Here is a 27,390-nt window from a genome sequence, read left to right as displayed (position 1 = left end):
CCAGAGCTCATCAGTAAGAGGAGGGCTACTGGTGAGCGCAACTACTCAGGCCTCTCCTTCTGGATCACGCACTACCTTTCCGGTCCATCTCCGCTGGCCCGGTTCATCTGCTTCCTGCAGTGCCTTGATAGACTCTGGGGCGGAGGGCTGTTTTATGGACGAGACCTGGGCTCGGGAACATGACATTCCTCTCAGACAGTTAGGGAGCCCACGGCCTTGTTCGCTTTAGATGGTAGTTCTCTCCCCAAGATTCAGCGTGAGACGCTGCCTTTAACCCTCACTGTCTCTGGTAATCATAGCGAAACCATTTCTTTTTAAATTTTTCGTTCACCTTTTACACCTGTTGTTTTGGGTCATCCCTGGTTAGTGCGCCATAACCCTTCTATTAATTGGTCTAGTAATACTATCCTATCCTGGAATGTTTCTTGTCATGTGACCTGTTTAATGTCTGCTATCCCTCCTGTTTCCTCTGTCTCTTCTTCACAGGAGGAGCCTGGCGATTTGACAGGGGTGCCGGAGGAGTATCACGATCTGCGCACGGTGTTCAGTCGTTCCAAGGCCACTTCTCTCCCTCCACACCGGTCGTATGACTGTAGTATTGATCTCCTTCCGGGAACTACTCCCCCCGGGGTAGATTATACTCTCTGTCGGCTCCCGAACGTAAGGCTCTCGAGGATTATTTGTCGGTTTCGCTCGACGCCGGTACCATAGTCTCCTCCTCCTCTCCCGCCGGAGCGGGGGTTTTTTTTGTTCAGAAGAAGGACGGGTCCCTGCGCCCATGCGTGGATTATCGAGGGCTGAATGACATAACAGTTAAGAATCGTTATCCGCTTCCTCTTATGTCTTCAGCCTTCGAGATCCTGCAGGGAGCCAGGTTTTTCACCAAATTGGACCTTCGTAACGCCTACCATCTCGTGCGCATCAGGGAGGGGGACGAGTGGAAGACGGCGTTTAACACTCCGTTAGGGCACTTTGAATACCGGGTTCTTCCTTTTGGCCTCGTTAACGCTCCAGCTGTCTTTCAGGCACTAGTTAACGACGTCCTGAGAGACATGCTGAACATTTTTGTTTTCGTTTACATGGACGATATCCTGATTTTTTCACCGTCTCTCTCGATTCATGTTCAGCACGTACGACGCGTCCTCCAGCGCCTTTTGGAGAACTGTCTTTATGTGAAGGCTGAGAAGTGCATTTTTCACGCCGCCTCTGTTCCTTTTCTCGGTTCCGTTATTTCCGCTGAGGGCATTAAGATGGATCCCGCTAAGGTCCAGGCTGTCATTGATTGGCCCGTTCCTAAGTCACGCGTCGAGCTGCAGCGCTTTCTGGGCTTCGCTAATTTCTATCGTCGTTTCATCCGTAATTTCGGTCAGGTGGCAGCTCCCCTCACAGCCCTTACTTCTGTTAAGACGTGCTTTAAGTGGTCCGTTTCCGCCCAGGGAGCTTTTGATCTTCTTAAGAATCGTTTTACATCCGCTCCTATTCTTGTTACACCTGACATCTCTAGACAGTTTGTTGTTGAGGTTGACGCGTCAGAGGTGGGCGTGGGAGCCATTCTTTCTCAGCGCTCTCTCTCTGACGGCAAGGTCCATCCTTGCGCGTTTTTCTCTCATCGCTTATCGGCGTCAGAACGTAACTATGATGTTGGTAATCGCGAACTGCTCGCCATCCGCTTAGCCCTAGGCGAATGGCGACAGTGGTTGGAGGGGGCGACCGTTCCTTTTGTCGTTTGGACTGACCATAGGAACCTTGAGTACATCCGTTCAGCCAAACGACTTAATGCGCGACAGGCTCGTTGGGCTCTGTTTTTCGCTCGTTTCGAGTTTGTTATTTCTTATCGTCCGGGCTCAAAAAACACCAAGCCTGATGCTTTATCTCGTCTCTTCAGTTCTTCTGAGGTCTCCACCGACCCCGAGGGGATTCTCCTGACGGGCGTGTTGTCGGGTTGACTGTCTGGGGAATTGAGAGGCAGGTAAAGCAAGCACTCGCTCACACTCCGTCGCCGCGAGCTTGTCCTAGGAACCTTCTGTTCGTTCCCGTTCCTACTCGTCCGGCCGTTCTTCAGTGGGCCCACTCTGCCAAGTTAGCCGGCCACCCCGGCGTTCGGGGTACGCTCGCTTCCATTCGCCAGCGTTTCTGGTGGCCCACTCGGGAACGTGACGCGCGTCGATTTGTCGCCGCTTGTTCGGTCTGCGCGCAGACTAAATCTGGGAACTCTCCTCCTGCCGGCCGTCTCAGACCGCTTCCCATTCCCTCTCGACCGTGGTCTCACATCGCTTTAGATTTTATCACCGGACTGCCTTCATCAGCGGGGAAGACAGTTATTCTTACGGTTGTCGATAGATTCTTTAAGGCGGCTCATTTCATTCCTCTCGATAAGCTCCCTTCTGCTAAGGAGACGGCTCAGATCATTATCGAGAATGTTTTCCGAATTCATGGCCTTCCTTCTGACGTCGTTTCCGACAGAGGCCCGCAGTTCACGTCTCAATTTTGGAGGGAGTTTTGCCGTTTGATTGGGGCTTCCGTCAGTCTCTCGTCCGGCTTTCATCCCCAGTCTAACGGTCAAGCCGAACGGGCCAATCAGACTGTTGGTCGCATTTTACGCAGTCTTTCTTTTCGTAACCCTGCGTCTTGGTCAGAACAGCTCCCCTGGGCAGAGTACGCCCACAACTCGCTTCCCTCGTCTGCTACCGGTCTATCTCCTTTTCAGAGTAGCCTCGGGTACCAGCCTCCGCTGTTCTCATCTCAGCTCGCCGAGTCCTGCGTCCCCTCCGCTCAGGCTTTTGTCCAGCGTTGCGAGCGCACCTGGAAGGGGGTCAGGTCGGCACTTTGCCGTAATAGGGCGCAGACTGTGAGGGCCGCTAATAAGCGTAGGACCAAGAGTCCTAGATATTGTTGCGGTCAGAGAGTATGGCTCTCCACTCAGAACCTTCCCCTTAAGACAGCTTCTCGCAAGTTGGCCCCGCGGTTCATTGGTCCGTTCCGTATTTCTCAGGTCATTAATCCTGTCGCAGTGCGACTTCTTCTCCCGCTATCTTCGTCGCGTTCACCCGGTCTTCCATGTCTCCTGTGTTAAGCCCGTTCTTCGCGCCCCGCTCGTCCCTCCCCCCATCCTTGTCGAGGGCGCACCCATCTACAGGGTTCGTAAGATTTTGGACATGCGCCCTCGGGGCCGTGGTCATCAGTACCTAGTGGATTGGGAGGGGTACGGTCCTGAGGAGAGGAGTTGGGTTCCCTCTCGGGACGTGCTGGACCGTTCGCTGATCGATGATTTCCTCCGTTGCCGCCAGGTTTCCTCCTCGAGTGCGCCAGGAGGCGCTCGGTGAGTGGGGGGGGGTACTGTCATGTCTTGTTATGTCTGTTCCTGTCCTTTCTCTTCACTCTGTCTCTCTCTACTGGTCTTTTTAGGTTACCTTCTCTGTCTCTCATTCCTCAGCTGTTCTACATCTTCCCTAACTAGCTCATTCTCTCCTTCCCACCTGTTCTCTCTTCCCCCTCTGATTAGGTCTCTATTTCTCTCTCTGTTCCTGCTACTTTCAGTGTCTGATTCTTGTTTGTGTTTTCGATGCCAGAAGCAAGCTGTCGTCCCGTTTGCTTCCACCTTGTCCTATCCTGTCGGAGTCTGCCTGGCAGGTGCATCCTGCATTATACTAACGTTCTGTTTGTTCCATTGACTACGTTGGAAGAGGATTTATGCCATTCCTGTTTTTCATTAAAGAACTCTGTTTTCTGTTAAAACCGCTTTTGGGTCTTCACTCAAGTACATAACAAATTAGCCTTTTAAAATGATAAACTTGGATTTGTAACGATTCTCCTCTTCGTCTGAGGAAGAGTAGTCAAGATCGGACCAAAATGCAGCGTGGTACGTGTCCATGTTAAATTTATTACAACTGAACACAAAATAACAAACGAAAATCAAAACAGTTCTGTACGGGGAAAACACAGACACAGAAAACAATTACCCATAACCCATAGTGAGAAAACAGGCTGCCTAAGTATGGTTCTCAATCAGAGACTGACAGCTGCCTCTGATTGGGAACCATACCAGGCCAAACACATAGAACTATAACACACAGAACAAACATAGAATGCCCACCTTAACTCACGCCCTGACCAAACTAAAATAGAGACATAAAAAAGGAACTAAGGTCAGGACGTGACAGGATTAGCTAACACAACGTGCCATTAGAACACAGGAGTGATGGTTGCTGATAATGGGCCTCTGTACACCTATGTAGATATTCCATTAAAAATATTCCCTTTCCAGCTACAATAGTCATTTACAACATTAACAATGTCTATACTGTATTTCTGATCGATTTGATGTTATTTTAATGGACAAAAAATGTGCTTTTCTTTCAAAAACAAGGACATTTCTACGTGACCCCAAACTGTTGAACGGTAGTATATAAAGGGAAACTGTTGCAGTTAAAATAATCTTGACACCTACTTGGCATATAAATGCTGTTCAGAATAAATAGAATGAAGGTGACAAAATTGTAGTTTATGTGTGTTTGAGAGGCACACACACTGTTAGTGTGTTGAAGTGTGAAAATAGGCTGGCCCAGGAACAGTTTGTCAACTCCAACCGTTACGGGTAGTGAACCAGTGAGTAGGGGCAACCTAAACTATCACAACTCCCTCAGGCTGCAACATTAGCTGTAACAGTGTGTCTCATTCCACAAAGAGTGTCTTTTGGGTTGTGCAATTTTGTCAAACGCTACTGTACCGCTCCGCTTTCCGCTGCATGCCTAACTCCCAACCCAACAAACATGTAGGCTGACTTGGCAGCCACACCGGGGGAGTACAGGATTCCAATGTCATGCTGGAAAATGTAACAGGACCCACACAGCTGATCTAGCAGGGAGAAGTGCTCTCAACGTCCACCTCCCAATGTTTGTCCTTATGGTAGTATTTACTTCAGAAACAGACAGAATTCACGCAGCGATCGAGGTGGAACATTGTTCTGTCCTCAGCCCCCTGTTTGTTTTCATGCACATGCTGTCCCTGCTGTAATACGGAGGGCAGAAAAGCTCATTGTTGTGTGTCTGCTGTTGTTTTACCCCTGTCGACTGTGTTTTAAGGCATTGAAAAAGCAAGAAAGAATGAGGTGAGCTTGCTTTAAATGTGTGACCAGTGACCATCATTCACACGCTCCACAGTATGAAGATGACCTTCACCGAATGCTGCCCTTCATGCAAGGACAGCAAACTATGTTCCCTCCTCACTTTCCTTCGCTTTGCACAACTTACCCCATCAATACCAGTCAAATGCTAAGCTTTACCGTAAAGCGTTCTTATCCGTGTTACATATGTAACTCCATCCTCATCAATCAGACGGCTGATGAAGTTTGGCTGGCAGCTGCTAGCCAGGAGTCCTGCCAACCCAATCCACATGGGCACAGACTGGTGATCCTGGTACATAGATATGGGGACATTGTCTGCCCTGACCCTCCTGTGCCACTGTTTCCAGGCCTGAGCAGCTTGGCACAGTGGGGACAGCATCTGGTTAGGGGAAGGGAGGGACACGTTCCTGCACGTCTCTCAACTGGGCAGGGGAGGAGGTATGTGCACTTGTCTTGTCCGCCTCTCTCTTCCAGCTGTGTATCTGGGAGAGGGGATATAATCCGTAAACACAGAGGAAGTAGTAAACAGTGAACGTTGTAAACAGATCATATAAACCTACTTTACACTAAGTGACTTGTGTGGATGTGGGCAATAGTGTATTATGGTTTTGATATTTGGCCTTCTGTGGCTATTGTACTGCTCTTTCTGGAGAATATAGTGCATAGAGACTGCCTGTGCTGCACAGACATAATGCCTTCCTCTTCAGCTAGTCCTCCAGGTGTCCAGTGGATAAAACAACTTGGAAAGATTGGTTTTCTCACTATGAAATGTAAAGTACATTTTGGACTGAGTGTTTTTTAACGCTGCTTTGTGTCGGATCCTGCTGACTGATTTGGAAGTAAGCTCGGCATGGCAGCAGCCAAGAATTTGGAACAGAGCTGAGGTGTACTGTGGCTTAAGTTGTTGTTAAGTGCTTATTGGAGCAACAGAGAGAGAGAGAGTGAAAGAAAGGGGTAAATACAGGGGGAGAGAGAGTGAAAGAAAGGGGTAAATACAGGGGGAGAGAGAGTGAAAGAAAGGGGTAAATACAGGGGGAGAGAGAGTGAAGAGTGTGTGTGTGTGTGTGTGTGTGTGTGTGTGTGTGTGTGTGTGTGTGTGTGTGTGTGTGTGTGTGTGTGTGTGTGTGTGTGTGTGTGTGTGTGTGTGTGTGTGTGTGTGTGTGTGTGTGTGTGTGCGTGTGTGCGTGTGCGTGTGTAGGTGTGTTGTTACCCCATGTACCCTCAGTGTCACTAACCACACCACATCTGCACCGACATGGACGCATCATAAGTAGGACCTGTTTGCCCATGACCTCTCTCTCCCTCTCCCTCTCTCTCCCTCTCTCTCCCTCTCCCTCTCTCTCCCTCCCTCTCTCTCCCTCTCTCTCTCTCCCTCTCTCTCTCCCCCTCCCTCTCCCTCCCTCTCTCTCCCTCTCCCTCTCTCCCCTCTCTCCCTCTCTCTCTCTCCCTCACTCTCTCACCTCTTGTAGTGTGAGCATTGTTATCAGTCTGACACTGGACCTGCTGGCAACTCAAGTCCAGTGGAGGAGTTTATGTATCGTTCGATGTAATGTTTTCTTTCCCAGTGCTTCTATGCACCAGCAACTGACTGCACATGACAATTGGTCATAAGGAGAGGCAATGGCACATCTTGACTAACTATAATGGTCCCAAATCCTGGCCCCTCATCAAATGAAGCAAGCAAAGTAAATATCTCAAGCAAATTACAGGTCTAATTTTATTCTGTTTGGAAATGAAAATTGTTGGGAAAGAAATTACTTCAGCACATTATGTTGCTTACTCCTTATGACTCCAGCAGATTAAATTACCATTTAAATACAGTGAAGTGTATCATGGTCACAGATAGTGGTGTCCCAGTAACCTAGCTGCTACTGTCTACTACTGCCTCCCTTTGACACTGACCCCATTTAGCAGAGCACTGAGTTTATGTTCATGTTCAATAAACTGTCCTGTCCTTGACATGGGTTAGATAAACAACCCATTAGTGGTATGTTTGAGCCTTTAGATATCACACCGCATGGATGGCCCCATCATAAACTTACTCAACTCCAGCAGAAAGAAAATCACCCCAGCCAGTGCAGTGTCCATCACCTTACCAGTACCCTGCCCTTTGACCGGTCTCCTTAGAGATGACAGGGTGCTAAGCAGCCAGCGTATCACTGGGCTCAGATAAGGACCACTCTGCTGTTTGTTCATTGGGCACAGTTGAACTCCAAGACCTTTAAAGAAAACACCCATTGTGTTCATCCGAAATGGCACCCTATTCCCTACAAAGTGTACTACTTTTAAGCAGAGCCCTATGTGGGCCCTGGTCAAAAGTAGTGCACTATATAGGAAATCCCTATCTCCCTCAGTGTAGTGGGTTGGTGAGGCCAGCCCTATCTCCCCATATATCCCTCAGTGTAGTGGGTTTTTAATTTTTGCCTTTATTTTACTAGGCAAGTCAGTAAGAACAAATTCTTATTTTCAATGACGGCCTAGGAACAGTGAGTTAACTGCCTGTTCAGGGGCAGAACGACAGATTTGTACCTTGTCAGCTCGGGGATTCGAACTTGCAACCTTTCGGTTACTAGTCCAACGCTCTAACCACTAGGCTACCCTGCCGCTGGTTGGTGAGGCCAGCCCTATCTCCCCATATATCCCTCAGTGTAGTGGGTTGGTGAGGAGAGCCCTATCTCCCCATATATCCCTCAGTGTAGTGGGTTGGTGAGGCCAGCCCTATCTCCCCATATATCCCTCAGTGTAGTGGGTTGGTGAGGCCAGCCCTATCTCCCCATATATCCCTCAGTGTAGTGGGTTGGTGAGGCCAGCCCTATCTCCCCATATATCCCTCAGTGTAGTGGGTTGGTGAGGAGAGCCCTATCGCCCCATATATCCCTCAGTGTAGTGGGTTGGTGAGGAGAGCCCTATCTCCCCATATATCCCTCAGTGTAGTAGGTTGGTGAGGCCAGCCCTATCTCCCCATATATCCCTCAGTGTAGTGGGTTGGTGAGGAGAGCCCTATCTCCCCATATATCCCTCAGTGTAGTGGGTTGGTGAGGCCAGCCCTATCTCCCCATATATCCATCAGTGTAGTGGGTTGGTGAGGCCAGCCCTATCTCCCCATATATCCCTCAGTGTAGTAGGTTGGTGAGGCCAGCCCTATCTCCCCATATATCCCTCAGTGTAGTGGGTTGGTGAGGAGAGCCCTATCTCCCCATATATCCCTCAGTGTAGTGGGTTGGTGAGGCCAGCCCTATCTCCCCATATATCCCTCAGTGTAGTGGGTTGGTGAGGAGAGCCCTATCTCCCCATATATCCCTCAGTGCAGTGGGTTGGTGAGGCCAGCCCTATCTCCCCATATATCCCTCAGTGTAGTGGGTTGGTGAGGAGAGCCCTATCTCCCCATATATCCCTCAGTGTAGTGGGTTGGTGAGGCCAGCCCTGTCTCCCCATATATCCCTCAGTGTAGTGGGTTGGTGAGGCCAGCCCTATCTCCCCATATATCCCTCAGTGTAGTGGGTTGGTGAGGCCAGCCCTATCTCCCCATATATCCCTCAGTGCAGTGGGTTGGTGAGGCCAGCCCTATCTCCCCATATATCCCTCAGTGTAGTGGGTTGGTGAGGCCAGCCCTATCTCCCCATATATCCCTCAGTGTAGTGGGTTGGTGAGGCCAGCCCTGTCTCCCCATATATCCCTCAGTGTAGTGGGTTGGTGAGGCCAGCCCTGTCTCCCCATATATCCCTCAGTGTAGTGGGTTGGTGAGGCCAGCCCTATCTCCCCATATATCCCTCAGTGTAGTGGGTTGGTGAGGAGAGCCCTATCTCCCCATATATCCCTCAGTGTAGTGGGTTGGTGAGGCCAGCCCTGTCTCCCCATATATCCCTCAGTGTAGTGGGTTGGTGAGGCCAGCCCTATCTCCCCATATATCCCTCAGTGTAGTGGGTTGGTGAGGAGAGCCCTATCTCCCCATATATCCCTCAGTGTAGTAGGTTGGTGAGGCCAGCCCTGTCTCCAAACATTAATGCTAGCTTTGCTTACACACACACACACACACACACACACACACACACACACACACACACACACACACACACACACACACACACACACACACACACACACACACACACACACACACACACACACACACACACACACAAAGACGAGGGCCGGGAATGGAGACTTTGTGTGATGGGATCAGGAAAGGAAGGGGTTGTGTACTTTGTGATTGGTTTATACTGGTATGAGATTACTGGTATGCTTTCTTTCAGAATATGCCATGTATTGCATATGAGAAGTATTTTGTATTCAATGACAATTAGACCAGCATGATTTGATAAGGCTGTGTGTCTACCATTGAATTCTTGGTTTTCTGGGCCAGCAATATGTTACTGTGTGTTCAGTTGAGTTCTACCTGCAACAAACACGCCTATACACACCTCTGTCTTGATCTGCTGCCAGCGTTGTTATCATGTTCTTAACTATCAGACTGCTGTTCTATTTCCTCCTTAGGGGAACCTAAACCCGGGGCTGTCTTAGTCCTACATCAGTATTGGCTCAGACTGGTTAATGCCTGTATTTCAGTACATGGATCCATTCTGGTCACCTGTCTTAGAGTGTAGCTCAGTCACTGGGTACTTATGTGTAGCTGTGGGTCGCTGTGGGTGTCTATAGATAGTGTGTATAACATCCTGTTCCAGGGTTCAATATCCCAGCAGCAATTCGCTCTGAGACAACCGGCAATAATACAGCTGAACCACAAAAGCTCAGCTTGCCTCTACTATGGTTCAAAGGCAACAATGAGTTCACACAGCTCAGGCTAGAAGACCTCTACTACATACACACCCATCCCATGGGAGAGAGAGCCTGTCTGCAGTCTGCATGCCTGTGACATGTTTAGAACATGTCCCTATAACAGATCTCCCCCAGCATGTGGTCTACTTTACAGGCTCTCAGGGCTCTGCAGCGGAGAGAGTGAGAGGACTCACGCAGCCTGCTCAGTGATGATACTAGAGTAGGGTTATTAGGCCAACCAGACTGCATGTGGGCTTACACTTCCTCTGTTCTCTGTTTATTATCATGTTGCTAATACACCTTCCTGAGACTCATTTATACATCATATTGGAGAGCAAATGGAACCAGTGGTAGTAGATTGTTGTCTCCTCACGATTTTGAACATGATCAATGTGCCGGAATTTTCATGACATTGTCATGGCGATCTCAGTAGCTGACGGGAGAAGTCCTTTTGTCAGTCCCCCGGGGATAGAGCTGAGCCCTCCCCTCCCCCTCACATTCCTAACCCTAATATACAGTATTGTTTAACTATCCTTGTGGGGACACGCAATTTACCATTCTAAATCCTATTTTGCCTGAACCCTAACCATAAACCTAACTCTAACCCTAATCTTTACTAATGACATACCACTCGCGTTGAGTAAAGCCAGTGTGTCTATGTATGCAGATGACTCAACACTATACACGTCAGCTACTACAGTGGGTGAAATCACTGCAACACTTAATTAACAAAGAGCTGCAGTTAGTTTGTCACCTCATTTGCTCACATTGTATATAGACTTATTTTTCTACTGTATTATTGACTGTATGTTTGTTTTACTCCATGTGTAACTCGTGTGTTGTTGTATGTGTTGTATGTGTCGAACTTCTTTACTTTATCTTGGCCAGGTCGCAGTTGTAAATGAGAACTTGTTCTCAACTTGCCTACCTGGTAAAATAAAGGTGAAATAAAAATAAAATAAAATACATTTCAGAATGGGTGGCAAGGAATAAGTTCGTCCTAAATATTTCAAAAACTAAAAATCATTGTATTTGGGACAAATCATTCACTAAACCCTAAACCTCAACTAAATCTTGTAATACATTGTGTGGAAATTGAGCAAGTTGAGGTGACTAAACTGCTTGCAGTAACCCTGGATTTGAAACTGTCCATGGTCAAAACATGTTGGATCAACAGTAGCTAAGATGGGGAGAGGTCTGTCCATAATAAAGTGCTGATCTACCGTCTTAACAACACCATCAACAAGGCAGGTCTTACAGGCTCTAGTTCTGTCGCACCTGGACTACTGTTCAGTCATGTGGTCAGGTGCCACAAAGAGGGACCCCTGAAAATTACAATTATCTCAGAACAGTGGAGCACGGCTGGCCGTTCAATGTCCACAGAGAGCTAACATTAATAACATGCATGTACATCTCTCATGGCTCAAAGTGGAGGAGAGATTGACTTCATCACTACTTGTTTTTGTAAGAAGTGTTGACAAGCTACTAGCACACAGCTCAGACACCCATGCATACCCCACAAGACATGCCATGACCAAACATCTCTTCACAATCCCCAAGTCAGAACAGACTATGGGAGGCACACAGTACTACCTAGAGCCATTACTACATAGAACTCTATTCCACATTAGGTAACTGATGCAAGCAGTATAATGAGATTTAAAAAACAGATAAAAAACACCTTATGGAACAGCGGGGACTGTAAAGAGACACGAACAGGCACAGACACACATACACATGATAAGACACACAATCTACACACATGTACATATGGATGTTGTATTGTAAATATGTAATAGTGGAGTAGTGCCCTGAGGGAACACTAAATGTATTGGGTAAAGTGTTATGGAACGTAATGTCATGTCATCTTTTTAATTGTATATAACTGCCTTAATGTTGATGGCCCCAGGAAGAGTAAACTGATGGGGATCCTTAATAAATACAAATACAAGCTCTAACCTTAACCCCAAAACCTAACCCAAATTCCTAACCCTAATTCTAATCCTAACACTAATTCTAATCCTAATTCTAATCCTAACCCCAATTCTAATCCTAATCCTAATTCTAATCCTAACACTAATTCTACTTTAACCCTAAACACCCTAGAAATAGCATTTGGCCTTGAGAAGACTAACATAATGACACCAGTTGGTCAAATTTTTGTTTGTTTACTATTCTTGTGTTCCCCACAAGTATAGTTAAACATGTCCACACAAACACACAGGCACACACACATGCATGCACGCAGACGACCTTGCCTGTCCTCGGTGCAGTGTGTGCAGTGCCTTCCTCAGCAGGCTTGGTTGAGCGAGCACAAGAGGGGCTTAAGCTCTGTTACTGTTGGAACCACCTCCCTCCTCTCCCTCTCTCTCTCCCTCCTCTCCCTCTCTCTCTCCCTCCTCTCCCTGTCTCTCTCCCTCCTCTCCCTCTCTCTCTCCCTCCTCTCCCTGTCTCTCTCTCCCTCCCCTCCCTGTCTCTCTCCCTCTTCTACCTCTCTCTCTCCCTCCTCTCCCTGTCTCTCTCCCTCCTCACCCTGTCTCTCTCCCTCCTCTCCCTGTCTCTCTCCCTCCTCTCCCTCCTCTCTCCCTCCTCTCCCTGTCTCTCTCCCTCCTCTCCCTCTCTCTCTCCCCCCTTTCCCTGTCTCTCGCTGTCTTCCTATGTTATCTTTTTTTCTGTTACTCTCACTCTCTTTATTTGCCCCTTATGGCCTGTCTTAATCTGACTCCAGCGCTCTGATTCAGTCCATCTGACCCACCCACCCTCTCATCGGTCTGCCTAGGTTAAAGTAATACATGGCTGATATGGGGAGCCTATAAAGATGTACAGTAGGATATTGATTTGAGCCAGTTTGCTACAGCAGCAAAATAATCCTGCAGCAACAAGAAATGTGAATTATTATGTGGATTATAATGTCTGACAAAGTCTGACATTTTAAAGTGGAAATGACAAACTTTAGAACCCATTTTAAACCTTGAATACACAACACGTTTGCATTTCCTGCTATGCAGGAAAATTCTCAGCATCAAAAGAGTGATCAAATTAAGATCCTACATCTGTATAGAGTGACTAATCATGTGTTTGTTTACCCCTTTTTCTCTGTTGATGACATGCTGTGAATGCCAAACCAACCCTTTCTCCCCTAGCAACTCGCTCGGAGGGCCCTCCATTGTTCTGTGTTGCTAACACAATTCTGAGGGTAACTTAAAGAGTGGTGAGGGGATCAAATAAAACCATCAACTTCGGAACACACTTGTGACTTGAATGATGCAATTCTTGTTCCAGATTATTAGATAATAAAACAAGCATGAAATTCAAATGAGGAAATGTCACCTGGCGTTCGACAAGAAATACAGTGCATTCGGAAAGTATTCAGACCACTTGACTTTTTCCACATTTTGTTATGTTACAGCCCTATTTTAAAATTAGTGAAATAGTTTTTCCCCCTCATTAATCTACACACAATACCCCATAATGACAAAGCAAAAATTGTTTATTAGAAATTTGATAAAAATGACTAAATTTACATTTACATACGTTTTCAGACCCTTTACTCAGTACTTTGTTGAAGTACATTTGGCAGGGATTACAGCCTCGACTTCTTGGGTATAGGGATACAAGCTTGGCACAGCTGTATTTGGGGAGTTTCTCCCATTATTCTCTGCAGATCCTCTCAAACTCTGTCAGGTTGGATAGGGAACGTTGCGGTACAGCTATTTTCAGGTCTCTCCAGAACTGTCCGGCCTCTGTCTGTGCCACTCAAGGACATTCAGAGACTTGTCCCAAAGCCACCCCTGCGTTGTCTTGGCTGTGTGGTTAGGGTCGTTGTCCTATTGGAAGGTGAACCTTCACCCCAGTCTGAGGTCCTGAGTGTGCTGGTGCAGGTTTTCATCAAGGATCTCTCTGTACTTTGCTCCGTTCATCTCGATCCTGACTAGTCTTCCAATGTCTGCAGCTGAGAAACATCCACACAGCATAATGCTGCCACCACCATGCTTCACCGTAGGAATGGTGCAAAGTTTCCTCCAGACGTGATGCTTGGCATTCAGGCCAAAGAGTTTAATCTTGGTTTCACCAGACCAGAGAATCTTGTTTAGGTGCCTTTTGGCAAACTCCAAGCAGGCTGTCATGTGCCTTTTACTGAGGAGTGGCTTACGTCTGGCCACTACCATAAAGGCCTGATTGGTGGTGTGCTGCAAAGATGGTTGTACTTTTGTAAGGTTCTCCCATCTCCACAGAGGAACTCTGGAGCTCTTTCAGAGTGACCCTCGGGTTCTTGGTCACCTCCCTGATCAAGGCCCTTCTCCCCTGATTGCGTAGTTTAGCCGGGCAGACAGCTCTAGGAAGTGTCTTGGTGGTTCCAAACTTCTTTCATTTAAGAATGATGGAGGCCACTGTGTTCTTGGAACCCTTCAATGCTGTAGACATATTATTTGGTACCCTTCTCCAGATATCTGCCTTGAGGACAAACATTTAATTTGGGACGTAAACATTTCATTTGGGACGTAAGCATTTCATTTGGGACGTAAACATTTAATTTGGGACGTAAGCATTTCATTTGGAACGTAAACATTTCATTTGGGACGTAAACATTTCATTTGGGACGTAAGCATTTCATTTGGGTCGTAAACATTTCATTTGGGACGTAAGCATTTCATTTGGGACGTAAACATTTCATTTGGGACGTAAGCATTTCATTTGGGACGTAAACATTTCATTTGGGACGTAAGCATTTAATTTGGGACGTAAACATTTAATTTGGGACGTAAGCATTTCATTTGGGACGTAAACATTTCATTTGGGACGTAAGCATTTCATTTGGGACGTAAACATTTCATTTGGGACGTAAGCATTTCATTTGGGACGTAAACATTTCATTTGGGACGTAAGCATTTCATTTGGGACGTAAACATTTAATTTGGGACGTAAGCATTTCATTTGGGACGTAAACATTTCATTTGGGACGTAAGCATTTCATTTGGGACGTAAACATTTCATTTGGGACGTAAGCATTTCATTTGGGACGTAAGCATTTCATTTGGGACGTAAACATTTCATTTGGGACGTAAACATTTCATTTGGGACGTTCATTTGGGACGTATGCATTTCATTTGGGACGTAAACATTTCATTTGGGACGTAAGCATTTCATTTAGGACGTAAACATTTCATTTGGGACGTAAACATTTCATTTGGGACGTAAACATTTCATTTGGGACGTTCATTTGGGACGTAAGCATTTCATTTGGGACGTAAACATTTCATTTGGGACGTAAGCATTTCATTTGGGACGTAAACATTTCATTTGGGATGTAAACATTTCATTTGGGACGTAAGCATTTCATTTGGGACGTAAACATTTCATTTGGGACGTAAACATTTAATTTGGGACGTAAGCATTTCATTTGGGACGTAAGCATTTCATTTGGGACGTAAACATTTCATTTGGGACGTAAACATTTCATTTGGGACGTTCATTTGGGACGTAAGCATTTCATTTGGGACGTAAACATTTAATTTGGGACGTAAGCATTTAATTTGGGACGTAAACATTTCATTTGGGACGTAAGCATTTCATTTGGGACGTAAACATTTCATTTGGGACGTAAATATTTCATTTGGGACGTTCATTTGGGACGTAAGCATTTCATTTGGGACGTAAACATTTCATTTGGGACGTAAGCATTTCATTTGGGACGTAAACATTTCATTTGGGACGTAAGCATTTCATTTGGGACGTAAACATTTCATTTGGGACGTTCATTTGGGATGTTTCAAGCCTCAAAATCAGACACAAACCAGTATAAGAATTCGGTACGCCGCTCCGTTATGTTTTGTGAAATTGTGCTCCAAAATGATGCGTGCATTTTGGGATACCACTTCGCTCTGAATCCTGCAGCGTAGCTTGCTCAGTCAAAGTGGCTAGTTATCAAAGGGTCTAATTAGCCCCTACACCCTCCATAATTTTCACTCCCTCCGTTTTGGCGGAGGCTCACATGAACAGAGGCGCACATGAACACACAAATGGAGGGGCAAGGGGAAGGGGAAGGGGGTGATTTGGGATTCAGCCATGACTAGGGCATAGTGGAGAAAGGCAGTACTGTACAGCATAGCCGCTGCTGGTGGGGTCATGCGTTCAGTGATGGTATCAGTAGACATGTCTATAAGTAGACTAAACATGCAGGCTCAGCTGTGACCAGGGTCTATGTCACTGTGTAACAGGTCTCTGTTTACACAATGAGTGTTTCTCAATATGCATATTACCGTGCTCCGCACTCTCATGCTCCGAGTGCGTTCTCCGACGACATTCACTTGAGTACGTTCTTGTGAGGACGTGAGTGTGGAGAATGCATTAAACATTACATTTGAGAAGCACTCGCACTCCCCCTACTGTATTACATCACACTTCACCTCCCCATTCAATAAACCTTCTTCCAGTCATGACAATGGCAATAGATACAAAACAAGATATACACAAAGCAACCGTTTACTTCATAACTATCAGCTAGTTATATGTGAATCGTAATAATGTAGATCACCAGATAGTTTAACAGGCAAAGATTACTTAAAATGAATATTATGCAAGATAGGTGTCAATTTGCTATTTGTTAGCTAGCCAATTAGCCAAGGTAAACATGCCAAAAGTAACACAGTATGTATTTATTAACGTATCAAGATAAAATATTGTAGTCAAGCAACATATGAGATGTGAATAACCAACATTTCATTTCGAAATCAGAGGGTAATTTCTTTCGCTTCAGCTCAAATAATGTCCGCCATTGATTTCAAGAATTGTTGCCTCATTTTTTACGTGGTTGCGTCATATTTCTTTGCATACTTTCCATTGAAGCTTGCATCAATGTACAAACGGAGTACACTTTTCAATAGTGCCGTCCATGCTCTGTTTCGCAAACTTTGATTTGGACTCATACTCTGACCTTCCCGTGCTCCATTTTTGTGTGCTCGGGACATTTTAAGAAACATCCAATGTCTGTACTCAGTCAGCCAGCCAGCCAGTCAGCTAGTCAGTCAGTCAGTCTGTTAGTCAAACAATTAGTCAGTTAGCAACCAGTCAGTCAGTCACTCAAACAGTCAGTTAGTCAGTCAGCCAACCAGTCAGTCACTCCACCAGTGAGTCAGTCTGTTAGTCAAACAGTTAACCAGCCAGCCAGTCAGTCAGTCACTCAACCAGTCACTCAGCCAGTCAGTCAGTCAGTCAGTCAGTTTGTTAGTCAAAAAGTTAGTTAGTCAGCCAACCGACCAACCAGTCAGTCAGTCAGTCAGTCTGGTAGTCAAACAGTTAGTCAGTTAGCTAACTAGTCATTCAGTCAGACAGGCAAACAGTCTGGTAGCAATTAAGCATGGTAGCATTTGGAGGGAACAGTTTGGAGATTATGTAAAAATTATTAGACCAAAGTTGAGGATGCAACAGTTCACCTGACACAAGACATTACACTGTTGATTATATGTGCATTTTACATTTACTGTACTTTTTTGCCACATTTGTTGATAACAAAATCTGGAAATATTCTGAAACATTCAGAAACATGAAAAGAATATTCCTGGAAAATGTGTTGTAGGTGCAACATAAGACAATACAAATGACAAGGGTTTGATTGAGAGGACTAACTGGTGTCTCCAAGTGTACACACACCTCTCTAAAGTGTGCACAGTTCCTAAGTCATTTCAATGCACTTTTATGACACAAAGAAATCTTCAACTATAAGTTTTTTTTAGCTCTCTTAGCTGTGCCGTTGAGGAACTAGAGAAAGCACACTTGTAGTTGTTTTGTTTGGAACACAACCCTGCATCAACCCCATCACACAATTACTGTGCATTGTTATAAATCGCACCATTATAAATCACAATCTAGGTTAGGTGGGCATCGTTTGAAAGCTTGTTCTATTGCCAACATGACTAGCTAAATTATTAAATACACTGCTCAAAAAAATAAAGGGAACACTTAAACAACACAATGTAACTCCAAGTCAATCACACTTCTGTGAAATCAAATTGTCCACTTAGGAAGCAACACTGATTGACAATACATTTCACATGCTGTTGTGCAAATGGAATAGACAACAGGTGGAAATTATAGGCAATTAGGAAGACACCCCCAATAAAGGAGTGGTTCTGCAGGTGGTGACTACAGACCACTTCTCAGTTCCTATGCTTCCTGGCTTATGTTTTGGTCACTTTTGAATGCTGGCGGTGCTTTCACTCTAGTGGTAGCATGAGACAGAGTCTACAACCCACACAAGTGGCTCAGGTAGTGCAGCTCATCCAGGATGGCACATCAATGCGAGCTGTGGCAAGAAGGTTTGCTGTGTCTGTCAGCGTAGTGTCCAGAGCATGGAGGCGCTACTAGGAGACAGGCCAGTACATCAGGAGACGTGGAGGAGGCCATAGGAGGGCAACAACCCAGCAGCAGGACCGCTACCTCCGCCCTTGTGCAAGGAGGAGCAGGAGGAACACTGCCAGAGCCCTGCAAAATGACCTCCAGCAGGCCACAAATGTGCATGTGTCTGCTCAAACGGTCAGAAACAGACTCCATGAGGGTGGTATGAGGGCCCGACGTCCACAGGTGGGGGTTGTGCTTACAGCCCAACACCGTTCAGGACATTTGGCATTTGCCAGAGAACACCAAGATTGGCAAATTCGCCACTGGCGCCCTGTGCTCTTCACAGATGAAAGCAGGTTCACACTGAGCACATGTGACTGAATCCAATTGAGCACATCTTGGACATCATGTCTCGCTCCATCCACCAACGACACGTTGCACCGCAGACTGTCCAGGAGTTGGCGGATGCTTTAGTCCAGGTCTGGGAGGAGACCATCCGCCACCTCATCAGGAGCATGCCCAGGCGTTGTAGGGAGGTCATACAGGCACGTGGAGGCCACATACACTACTGAGCCTCATTTTGACTTGTTTTAAGGACATTATATCAAAGTTGGATCAGCCTGTAGTGTGGTTTTCCACTTTAATTTTGAGTGTGACTCCAAATCCAGACCTCCATGGGTTGATAAATTAGATTTCCATTGATAAGTTTTGTGTGATTTTGTTGTCAGCACATTCAACTATGTAAAGAAAAAAGCATTTAATAAGAATATTTCAGTGTTCCCTTTATTTATTTGAGCAGTGTATGATCTTAGAGTATTAGGGTTTCACGGGGCAATTCAGTTTTGGTGCGCATAGAAAGGAGTCATGTGTGAACTCAGCTGTGTGTTGCACATTACATTTTCTTCACAATAGACAAGCATAGGCTCATTCTGTTCAGAAGAACCCAGGGTATTTTTTAAATGTATTTAACGAGGTAAGTCAGTTAAGAACTAATTCTTAATGCCGGCCTACCCCATGACTCCCAATCACAGCCAGCCTGGAATTGAACCGGGGTCTGTAGTGACACCTCTAGCACTGAGATGCAGTGCCTTAGACCGCTGCGCCACTCGGGAGCCCAATGACACCATGTCATATGACACCATGTCATTATGTAACTGTATATTAAACACGTTGACTGTATATGACATAAGTTTTATGATATGGAAATGTGAAGTGCACATTTGGACTCACAGGTTTATGGCCAGCTTGTTTGACATCAAAGCGTTTTTTATTATAATCCTCAAAGTCTCATCTTTCAGAATACATCCTGTCATCTTAATGTACAGCTTTTCCCTCACTCAGACAACAACAAATGAGCAAAAGTTGCTCAATTAGCGGGAGGGATGGGGGCAGCTTCTTGTCGCATGTGGTGTTCAAGTTTGGAAAAGCTGTCAGTGAAAAGACATACAGCGTTGTGAAGCACACAACCTGAGCTCTGACGTCATGTATAGCATGTTACTGTACAGCCACTGCGTACCCCCGAAACAAACCCTCCCCTAACCCAGACGACGCTGGGCCAATTGTTACTCTTGAAACAAATAGTTTATTATCTACATTGGCACAGCAGTGTCTAGCCTAGGTACTGTTGTACTTGGTACTGTGGTTGCCATGGAGAGGCCCAGTGTTGTAATGACATAGTGATGAGTGAATGTCCTGAAACAGGATGTCCTCTAAATGAAGACCTCTAGAAGCAGGAGGACTATGTTATAGAGGCCAGCTCTATTCCTCCTGGGTAAATAAACACTCTGTCTCTTTCTCTCTGTGTTCAAAACACCTGCTGCAGTGCCAGCTTAGACCTACGGCTAGACACTATGCTTCAATGAAATACCATGCATTTCTCTCATCTGTGACCTTGGAATACATTGAGAGGTGTGGGGCTGGAATTCATCTTTGAACGTGAACATGTACGTACTGTTAGACACGTCCATTAGACAGTCATTGACCAGAGCACAAAATAGACATGAGTACTGTATGGGGTCTGTTAGGTTAGACTTAGACTCCATAGGATCAAGCCCTGGTAGCTTACTGCGGGTTGGTCTCAGATGGAGCAGCTGCTGTCTCCTTGCTCCATGCCCTACTCGCAAATACTCAGCACCCACACCCCTCTCTCTACACCAGGCCTGACCAGGGAGCTTTACTATAGCTTGACCAAGTTTTGGTGTGGATATATGGGTTGGTGCCCCTACAGACTCAGGTTAGGATTTGGTGAGGATAAGCTGATCCTCTTTGACTTAGGGTAGCTTCTACCTGGAACTATGAGGTCTGATACCTTCTCTCTGTTCTTACCCCTCAAACGTCCACCACATCATCCAATTTAGCCCAGCACAGGGCCCTACATTCCAGTACATTAGGGTTAAGGTTACGGTTAGGTTTAGGAGTTAGGTTAAAAGGTTAAAGGGTGAAGGATGGGGTTAGATTTTACATTTACTTTGTTAAGTCTATGAGACCAGGCTGAACAGCTTCAGTTCAACCCTTGGCTTCAAGGATACACCTCATTAGGAACTCTTATCAGTGTTGTTAACACTTCATGTGTTGATGCGATGTTTGTTGGTGATGGAAAGAGTGCAATGATGTAAGAACAGGAGTGAGATTTTCTTGTTTACTCTTTCCTATGATCTGGACATTCCATTAAAGGCTCAGTGCAGTCAACATTAAGTTTTTGTTGTTGTTGTATCATACTGTACAATAACTGATTAAACTAACACTGTAAAAGTGTGATTTTCTATATCAGTGTCCTTCATAATTGCTGGCTGAAAATACAATCTACACAGGACCTTGCATGGGTGGAGTTTCGGCTTGGCTGGTGACATCACCAGGAGATAAATTAGTTAATAGACCAATAACAAAGAGAGTTCCAAACCTCTCTGCCAATAACAGCTAGTTTTCTGTTTTCCCCTCAAAACTCAGACCATAGTCTTGGCAAAATTCTTTCTTAAGGAATAGTTTTTTGCAAAAAAATATATTTTTTTTGGTCCATTTTATTGGATAACTATTATAGTAAGTTGTTGCCCATAAATTATTTGATATATAAAATGGCTGCATTGGGGGCTTTTACTAACCCTCTTTCTCTCTCTCCCTTCCTCTCCCCGTTTCTCTCTCTTCAGTCTGATGAATGATCCTCCCCCTAGTCCCGTCCCCCGTCATGGTCGACATGGAGAGCCACTGCCGGCCTCCGTCCCCCCTGGAGGATTCGGTGCTGGGCAGCCCGCTGTGTGGGGACTTCATCGGGGGCATGGAGGAGCTGCAGGACATCTCCCAATCCATCGATGGTGATGCCCACAGCTCCTTTGACGTCCCTGAGTACCAGTCCCAGTCCAGTAACGGCTCTGGCTCTGAAGGATCCACCATTCTAGGTATAGAGCCATACCTTCAATGGTTCGAAGTAGTGTGATGGTAGTGTGATAGTAGTGTGATGGTAGTGTGATAGTAGTGTGATGGTAGTGTGATAGTAGTGTGATGGTAGTGTTATAGAAACGTTGAGACTTCCCTTACAGAAACATTGAGACTTCCCTCATAGAAACGTTGAGACTCCCCTCATAGAAACGTGGAGACTTCCCTTATAGAAACGTTGAGACCCCCCTCATAGAAACGTGGAGACTTCCCTTATAGAAACACTGAAACTTCCCTTATAGAAATGTTGAGACTTCCCTCATAGAAACGTTGACACTTCCCTTATAGAAATGTTGACACTTTCCTTATAGAAACGTTGAGACTTTCCTTATAGAAATGTTGAGACTTCCCTCATAGAAACGTTGACACTTCCCTTATAGAAATGTTGACACTTTCCTTATAGAAACGTTGAGACTTCCCTTATAGAAACGTTGACACTTCCCTTATATAAACATTGAGATTTCCCTTATAGAAATGTTGAGACTTCAAGTGCCTTATACTTAGGGCCAGGTTTTTTCCTAGTGGGCCTGTCTAATAGTTTCTTAGTTTTCCTAAAAGTAAGAATGAGTAGTCTACGGTGTAGTAATCCTGTTGTAAACCAGCTCTAAATCAAATCAAAATCAAAATGTATTGGTCACACACACACATATTTAGCAGATGTTATTGCTAGTGTAGCGAAATGCTTGTGTTCCTAGCTCCAACAGTGCAGTAGTATCTCTATGTTGTTATTGTTTGACCATGTGTTTCCTGATCATTCAGGAGCCCTCCTCACATAGCTCATCGCTAATTCACCCTGAGTCAGAGGGTTCAGAGAGGACACTCGGCTTGTTTAACCTCTGACCTTACCCAGGGTAACAGAGATGCTTTTGGCAGAGGGGTTAACTGTTATGTTACACCCCACCCCCAAACAGATTGTCTGTCTGACATACATTACACCCCAAGGCCACGTTCCTGTTCCCCACACTTCCACGGAAGACTTCCTCAATCCACAAACATTCCTCAACTCACAATCTGTGTACCAAATGGCACTGTATTACCTATAGAGTGCACTGCTTTTGACCAGGGCCCTAGTCTATATAGGGAATAGGGTGCCATTTTGGACACAGACACACTATATTTGTGTAAACAATAACTTGTTTGTGTCCAATAGAAACCACCTGGATGTGTTAGCAAATATGTTACTACATAGTAGTTAGTATGCAACAGGCATTGAAAGAGTGACGGGTGTTAGAATTTAAATCTAGAGGAAAAGAGGGGATGGTGTATTGACAAAATGGAAGAGGGGGAAGAGGTTTTAGGGAAAGAGGAGTGGAGGGGGGAGCATCATGGAAAATAGCATTGATGATGTCATGGAAAAGTCATGGAGAGTGTGTTGGAGAAGTGCTGGCTGTTTATGGTTGTTGATGGAATGGTGACTGAGGGAGGAAGAGAGAGAAGCAGACACTGACTATCTGTGATATCATATTATTTTCCTGTCTACAGTGTAGGCTGTAGAGTGTGGTCTGTGTGACACGTGCAGGTGGCCCAAGGCCTTAATATTTATAAGCCTGTTTTGGCTTCTCTCACCCAACTCATGTGGGCTGACTTAGCGCTGCTGTGTTTGGTGTGTGTTTGCTGTGTTTCGTATTCAGGTATTAAAATAGACACAGTGTGTGTATCTTGGGCCAATATTCGACTCATCGCCTGAATTTAAAAGTGTTGCTGATCCACTCAGTGGTGTGCATGGCGGTCTGTACGTATTAATAGAGATGTAATGGAACACATATTACATGTGGTCTTCCTCTGTGTCGGGCCAAAGGCCTGAGACTACAGAGACTTTCCACTGGTACAGTAGTCATCTGCCAGCTCGAGCAAAGAGGCTTCACAGTTTGTTTATTGTTTCACAACAGTTATGAGTGTGTGTCTGTTTTCTGTGCAATGAGTGTATTAATGTGCGTGTGTGTGTGTTGTCTGTGCATGCATAAGTGAGTTCATGAATGTGTACTCTGTGTGTGTGTGTGTTCTACAGATGCTCTGACCCCAGCCTCCAGCCCATCGTCGGGAGTGTATGGGGCGGTTGCAGGGCAGGAAGAGTTCTCCTCCACCTCACTCAACCTGGAGTGTCGGGTGTGTGCCGACCGCGCCTCCGGATACCACTATGGAGTTCACGCCTGTGAGGGCTGCAAGGTGAGATGGACCAGCCATCACACACGTCCACGTATGTGAAGCACACAAGCGCATGCCCGCACAAACATTAAAATACGCATACGTAGCCATACATATGCACACACCTAGTCAGAGTGAGGGTGGACTTGACTGGACCAACCTTCAGACAACAGTCTAACGATAAAAAAAATATTATTATTTTTATTTCACCTTTATTTAACCAGATAGGCAAGTTGAGAACAAGTTCTCATTTACAACTGTGACCTGGACAAGATAAAGCAAAGCAGTTCGACACATACAACAACACAGAGTTACACATGGAGTAAAACAAACATACAGTCAATAATAGAGTAGAAACAAGTCTATATACGATGTGAGCAAATGAGGTGAGATAAGGGAGGTAAAGGCAAAAAAGGCCTTGGTGGCAAAGTAAATACAATATAGCAAGTAAAACACTGGAATGGTAGATTTGCAGTGGGAGAATGTGCAAAGTAGAGAGAGAAATAATGGGGTGCAAAGGAGCAAAATAAATAAATAAATAAATAAAATAAATACAGTAGGGAAAGAGGTAGTTGTTTGGGCTAAATTATAGGTGGGCTATGTACAGGTGCTGTAATCTGTGAGCTGCTCTGACAGCTGGTGCTTAAAGCTAGTGAGGGAGATAAGTGTTTCCAGTTTCAGAAATTTTTGTAGTTCGTTCCAGTCATTGGCAGCAGAGAACTGGAAGGAGAGGCGGCCAAAGAAAGAATTGGTTTTGGGGGTGACCAGAGAGATATACCTGCTGGAGCGCGTGCTACAGGTGGGTGATGCTATGGTGACCAGCGAGCTGAGATAAGGGGGGACTTTACCTAGCAGGGTCTTGTAGATGACATGGAGCCAGTGGGTTTGGCGACGAGTATGAAGCGAGGGCCAGCCAACGAGAGTGTACAGGTTGCAATGGTGGGTAGTATATGGGGCTTTGGTGACAAAACGGATGGCACTGTGATAGACTGCATCCAATTTGTTGAGTAGGGTATTGGAGGCTATTTTGTAAATGACATCGCCAAAGTCGAGGATTGGTAGGATGGTCAGTTTTACAAGGGTATGTTTGGCAGCATGAGTGAAGGATGCTTTGTTGCGAAATAGGAAGACAATTCTAGATTTAACTTTGGATTGGAGATAATAATAATGACTGAACACACAAACAGGACACAAGAATGTGCCCTCCAACACAGTGTGGATGCTCTCTGGGTTAATTGTTTATGAGCCTGTTGAAGAGCAACCCAAGGCTACTGTGTTTTGTCACAAGCCACTGGAGGACAGAGGAGCTCTTAATGTGCCACTGGAAAGCCACTAGATCACACGTGACTGTAAGATAATGTAGTTTTGGTGTTATTATGACTCACAAACCACTAACCACCAAAGAAAACATAACCCAGTCGTTAGCTGTGACCCAAAAGTAACTGGTGATGGTACTGATTCCATTGATGCTGTATTACTTCTGTGACTGCATGCCTCGGCCCGAAGGAGAAGAGTCAATTCTCACCTTGCTGTGAAAGCCAAGCAAATATAATTGGTTTGTCATCCACTACATTTCTTACATACTCTTTCACTCTGAACGCGTGGGCGATGTCTTCTGGACCCATGGCCAGCCCATCTATCCCTGTGCCAGGACTTTGTCTGAAAATGGATGTCACTTGGCGAAGTTGGCGGTGCTCCTCCCCCACATGTCAACACACTGTTACACTGAGTTCCAGATGGCAGGCGATAGCAGAGCAGAGTGGGCCGCAGTGTTCCCTACCCTCCCCTCCCCACCCCTACTCTACCCTCCCCTACTCTACCCTCCCCTCCCCACCCCTACTCTACCCTCCCCACCACACCCCTACCCTACCCACTCCTACCCTCCCCTACCCTACCCATCCCAACCCTACCCTACCCTTCCCTCCCCTACTCTACCCTCCCCACCCCTACTCTACCCTCCCCACCACACCCCTACCCTACCCACTCCTACCCTCCCCTACCCTACCCTACCCTACCCATCCCTACCCTACCCTCCCCTACTCTACTCTACCCTCCCCACCCCTACTCTACTCTACCCTCCCCACCACACCCCTACCCTCCCCTACCCTACCCTACCCATCCCTACCCTACCCTCCCCTACTCTACTCTACCCTCCCCACCCCTACTCTACTCTACCCTCCCCACCACACCCCTACCCTACCCACCCCTACCCTCACCTACCCTACCCACCCCTACCCTACCCACCCCTACCCTACCCTACCCTACCCTCCCCCTCCCTACCTTCCCCTCCCCTTCCCTACCTTCCCCTCCCCTCCCCTACCCCCTCCCCTCCCCTACCCTCCACTCCACTCCACTACCCTCCCCTTCGCTTCATAGCTGTCACAGAGTAAAACTGGTCATAGCTGTCCCAGAGTAAAATTGGCCATAGCTGTCCCAGAGTAAAACTGGCCATAGCTGTCACAGAGTAAAACTGGCCATAGCTGTCACAGAGTAAAACTGGTCATAGCTGTCCCAGAGTAAAACTGGTCATAGCTGTCCCAGAGTAAAACTGGCCATAGCTGTCACAGAGTAAAACTGGCCATAGCTGTCACAGAGTAAAACTGGTCATAGCTGTCCCAGAGTAAAACTGGCCATAGCTGTCACAGAGTAAAACTGGTCATAGCTGTCCCAGAGTAAAACTGGCCATAGCTGTCCCAAAGTAAAACTGGTCATAGCTGTCCCAGAGTAAAACTGGCCATAGCTGTCCCAGAGTAAAACTGGTCATAGCTGTCACAGAGTAAAACTGGTCATAGCTGTCCCAGAGTAATACTGGTCATAGCTGTCACAGAGTAATACTGGTCATAGCTGTCACAGAGTAATACTGGTCATAGCTGTCACAGAGTAAAACTGGTCATAGCTGTCCCAGAGTAATACTGGTCATAGCTGTCACAGAGTAATACTGGTCATAGCTGTCACAGAGTAATACTGGTCATAGCTGTCACAGAGTAAAACTGGTCATAGCTGTCACAGAGTAATACTGGTCATAGCTGTCACATAGTAATACTGGTCATAGCTGTCACAGAGTAATACTGGTCATAGCTGTCCCAGAGTAATACTGGCCATAGCTGTCCCAAAGTAAAACTGGTCATAGCTGTCACAGAGTAAAACTGGCCATAGCTGTCCCAGAGTAATACTGGTCATAGCTGTCACAGAGTAATACTGGTCATAGCTGTCACAGAGTAATACTGGTCATAGCTGTCACAGAGTAAAACTGGTCATAGCTGTCACAGAGTAATACTGGTCATAGCTGTCACATAGTAATACTGGTCATAGCTGTCACAGAGTAATACTGGTCATAGTTGTCACAGAGTAATACTGGTCATAGCTGTCACAGAGTAATACTGGTCATAGTTGTCACAGAGTAAAACTGGTCATAGCTGTCACAGAGTAATACTGGTCATAGCTGTCACATAGTAATACTGGTCATAGCTGTCACAGGGTAATACTGGTCATAGCTGTCACAGAGTAATACTGGTCATAGCTGTCACATAGTAATACTGGTCATAGCTGTCACATAGTAATACTGGTCATAGCTGTCACAG

The 27,390-nt window shown here is 45.9% G+C and overlaps 1 protein-coding gene across 2 annotated transcripts in view; it reads left to right on the top strand.

Moving 5' to 3' along the window:
* LOC135556561 (peroxisome proliferator-activated receptor alpha-like) overlaps positions 1–27,390 on the top strand; it is a 79,103-nt gene that overhangs the window by 13,966 nt on the left and 37,747 nt on the right. For both annotated transcript variants that reach the window (XM_064989864.1, XM_064989863.1), the window contains exons 2-3: positions 21,379–21,627; positions 23,673–23,830. In XM_064989864.1, the coding sequence (XP_064845936.1) occupies positions 21,387–21,627; positions 23,673–23,830 (399 nt within the window). In that variant the 5' untranslated portion in view covers positions 21,379–21,386. The remainder of the gene's footprint in view (positions 1–21,378; positions 21,628–23,672; positions 23,831–27,390) is intronic.

The sequence above is a fragment of the Oncorhynchus masou genome, chromosome 15 (assembly GCF_036934945.1).
Source record: "Oncorhynchus masou masou isolate Uvic2021 chromosome 15, UVic_Omas_1.1, whole genome shotgun sequence".
In the NCBI taxonomy this organism is placed as follows: domain Eukaryota; kingdom Metazoa; phylum Chordata; class Actinopteri; order Salmoniformes; family Salmonidae; genus Oncorhynchus; species Oncorhynchus masou.
Note: the sequence above shows the minus strand (reverse complement) of the source record. Positions and strands in the feature narration are given on the sequence as shown.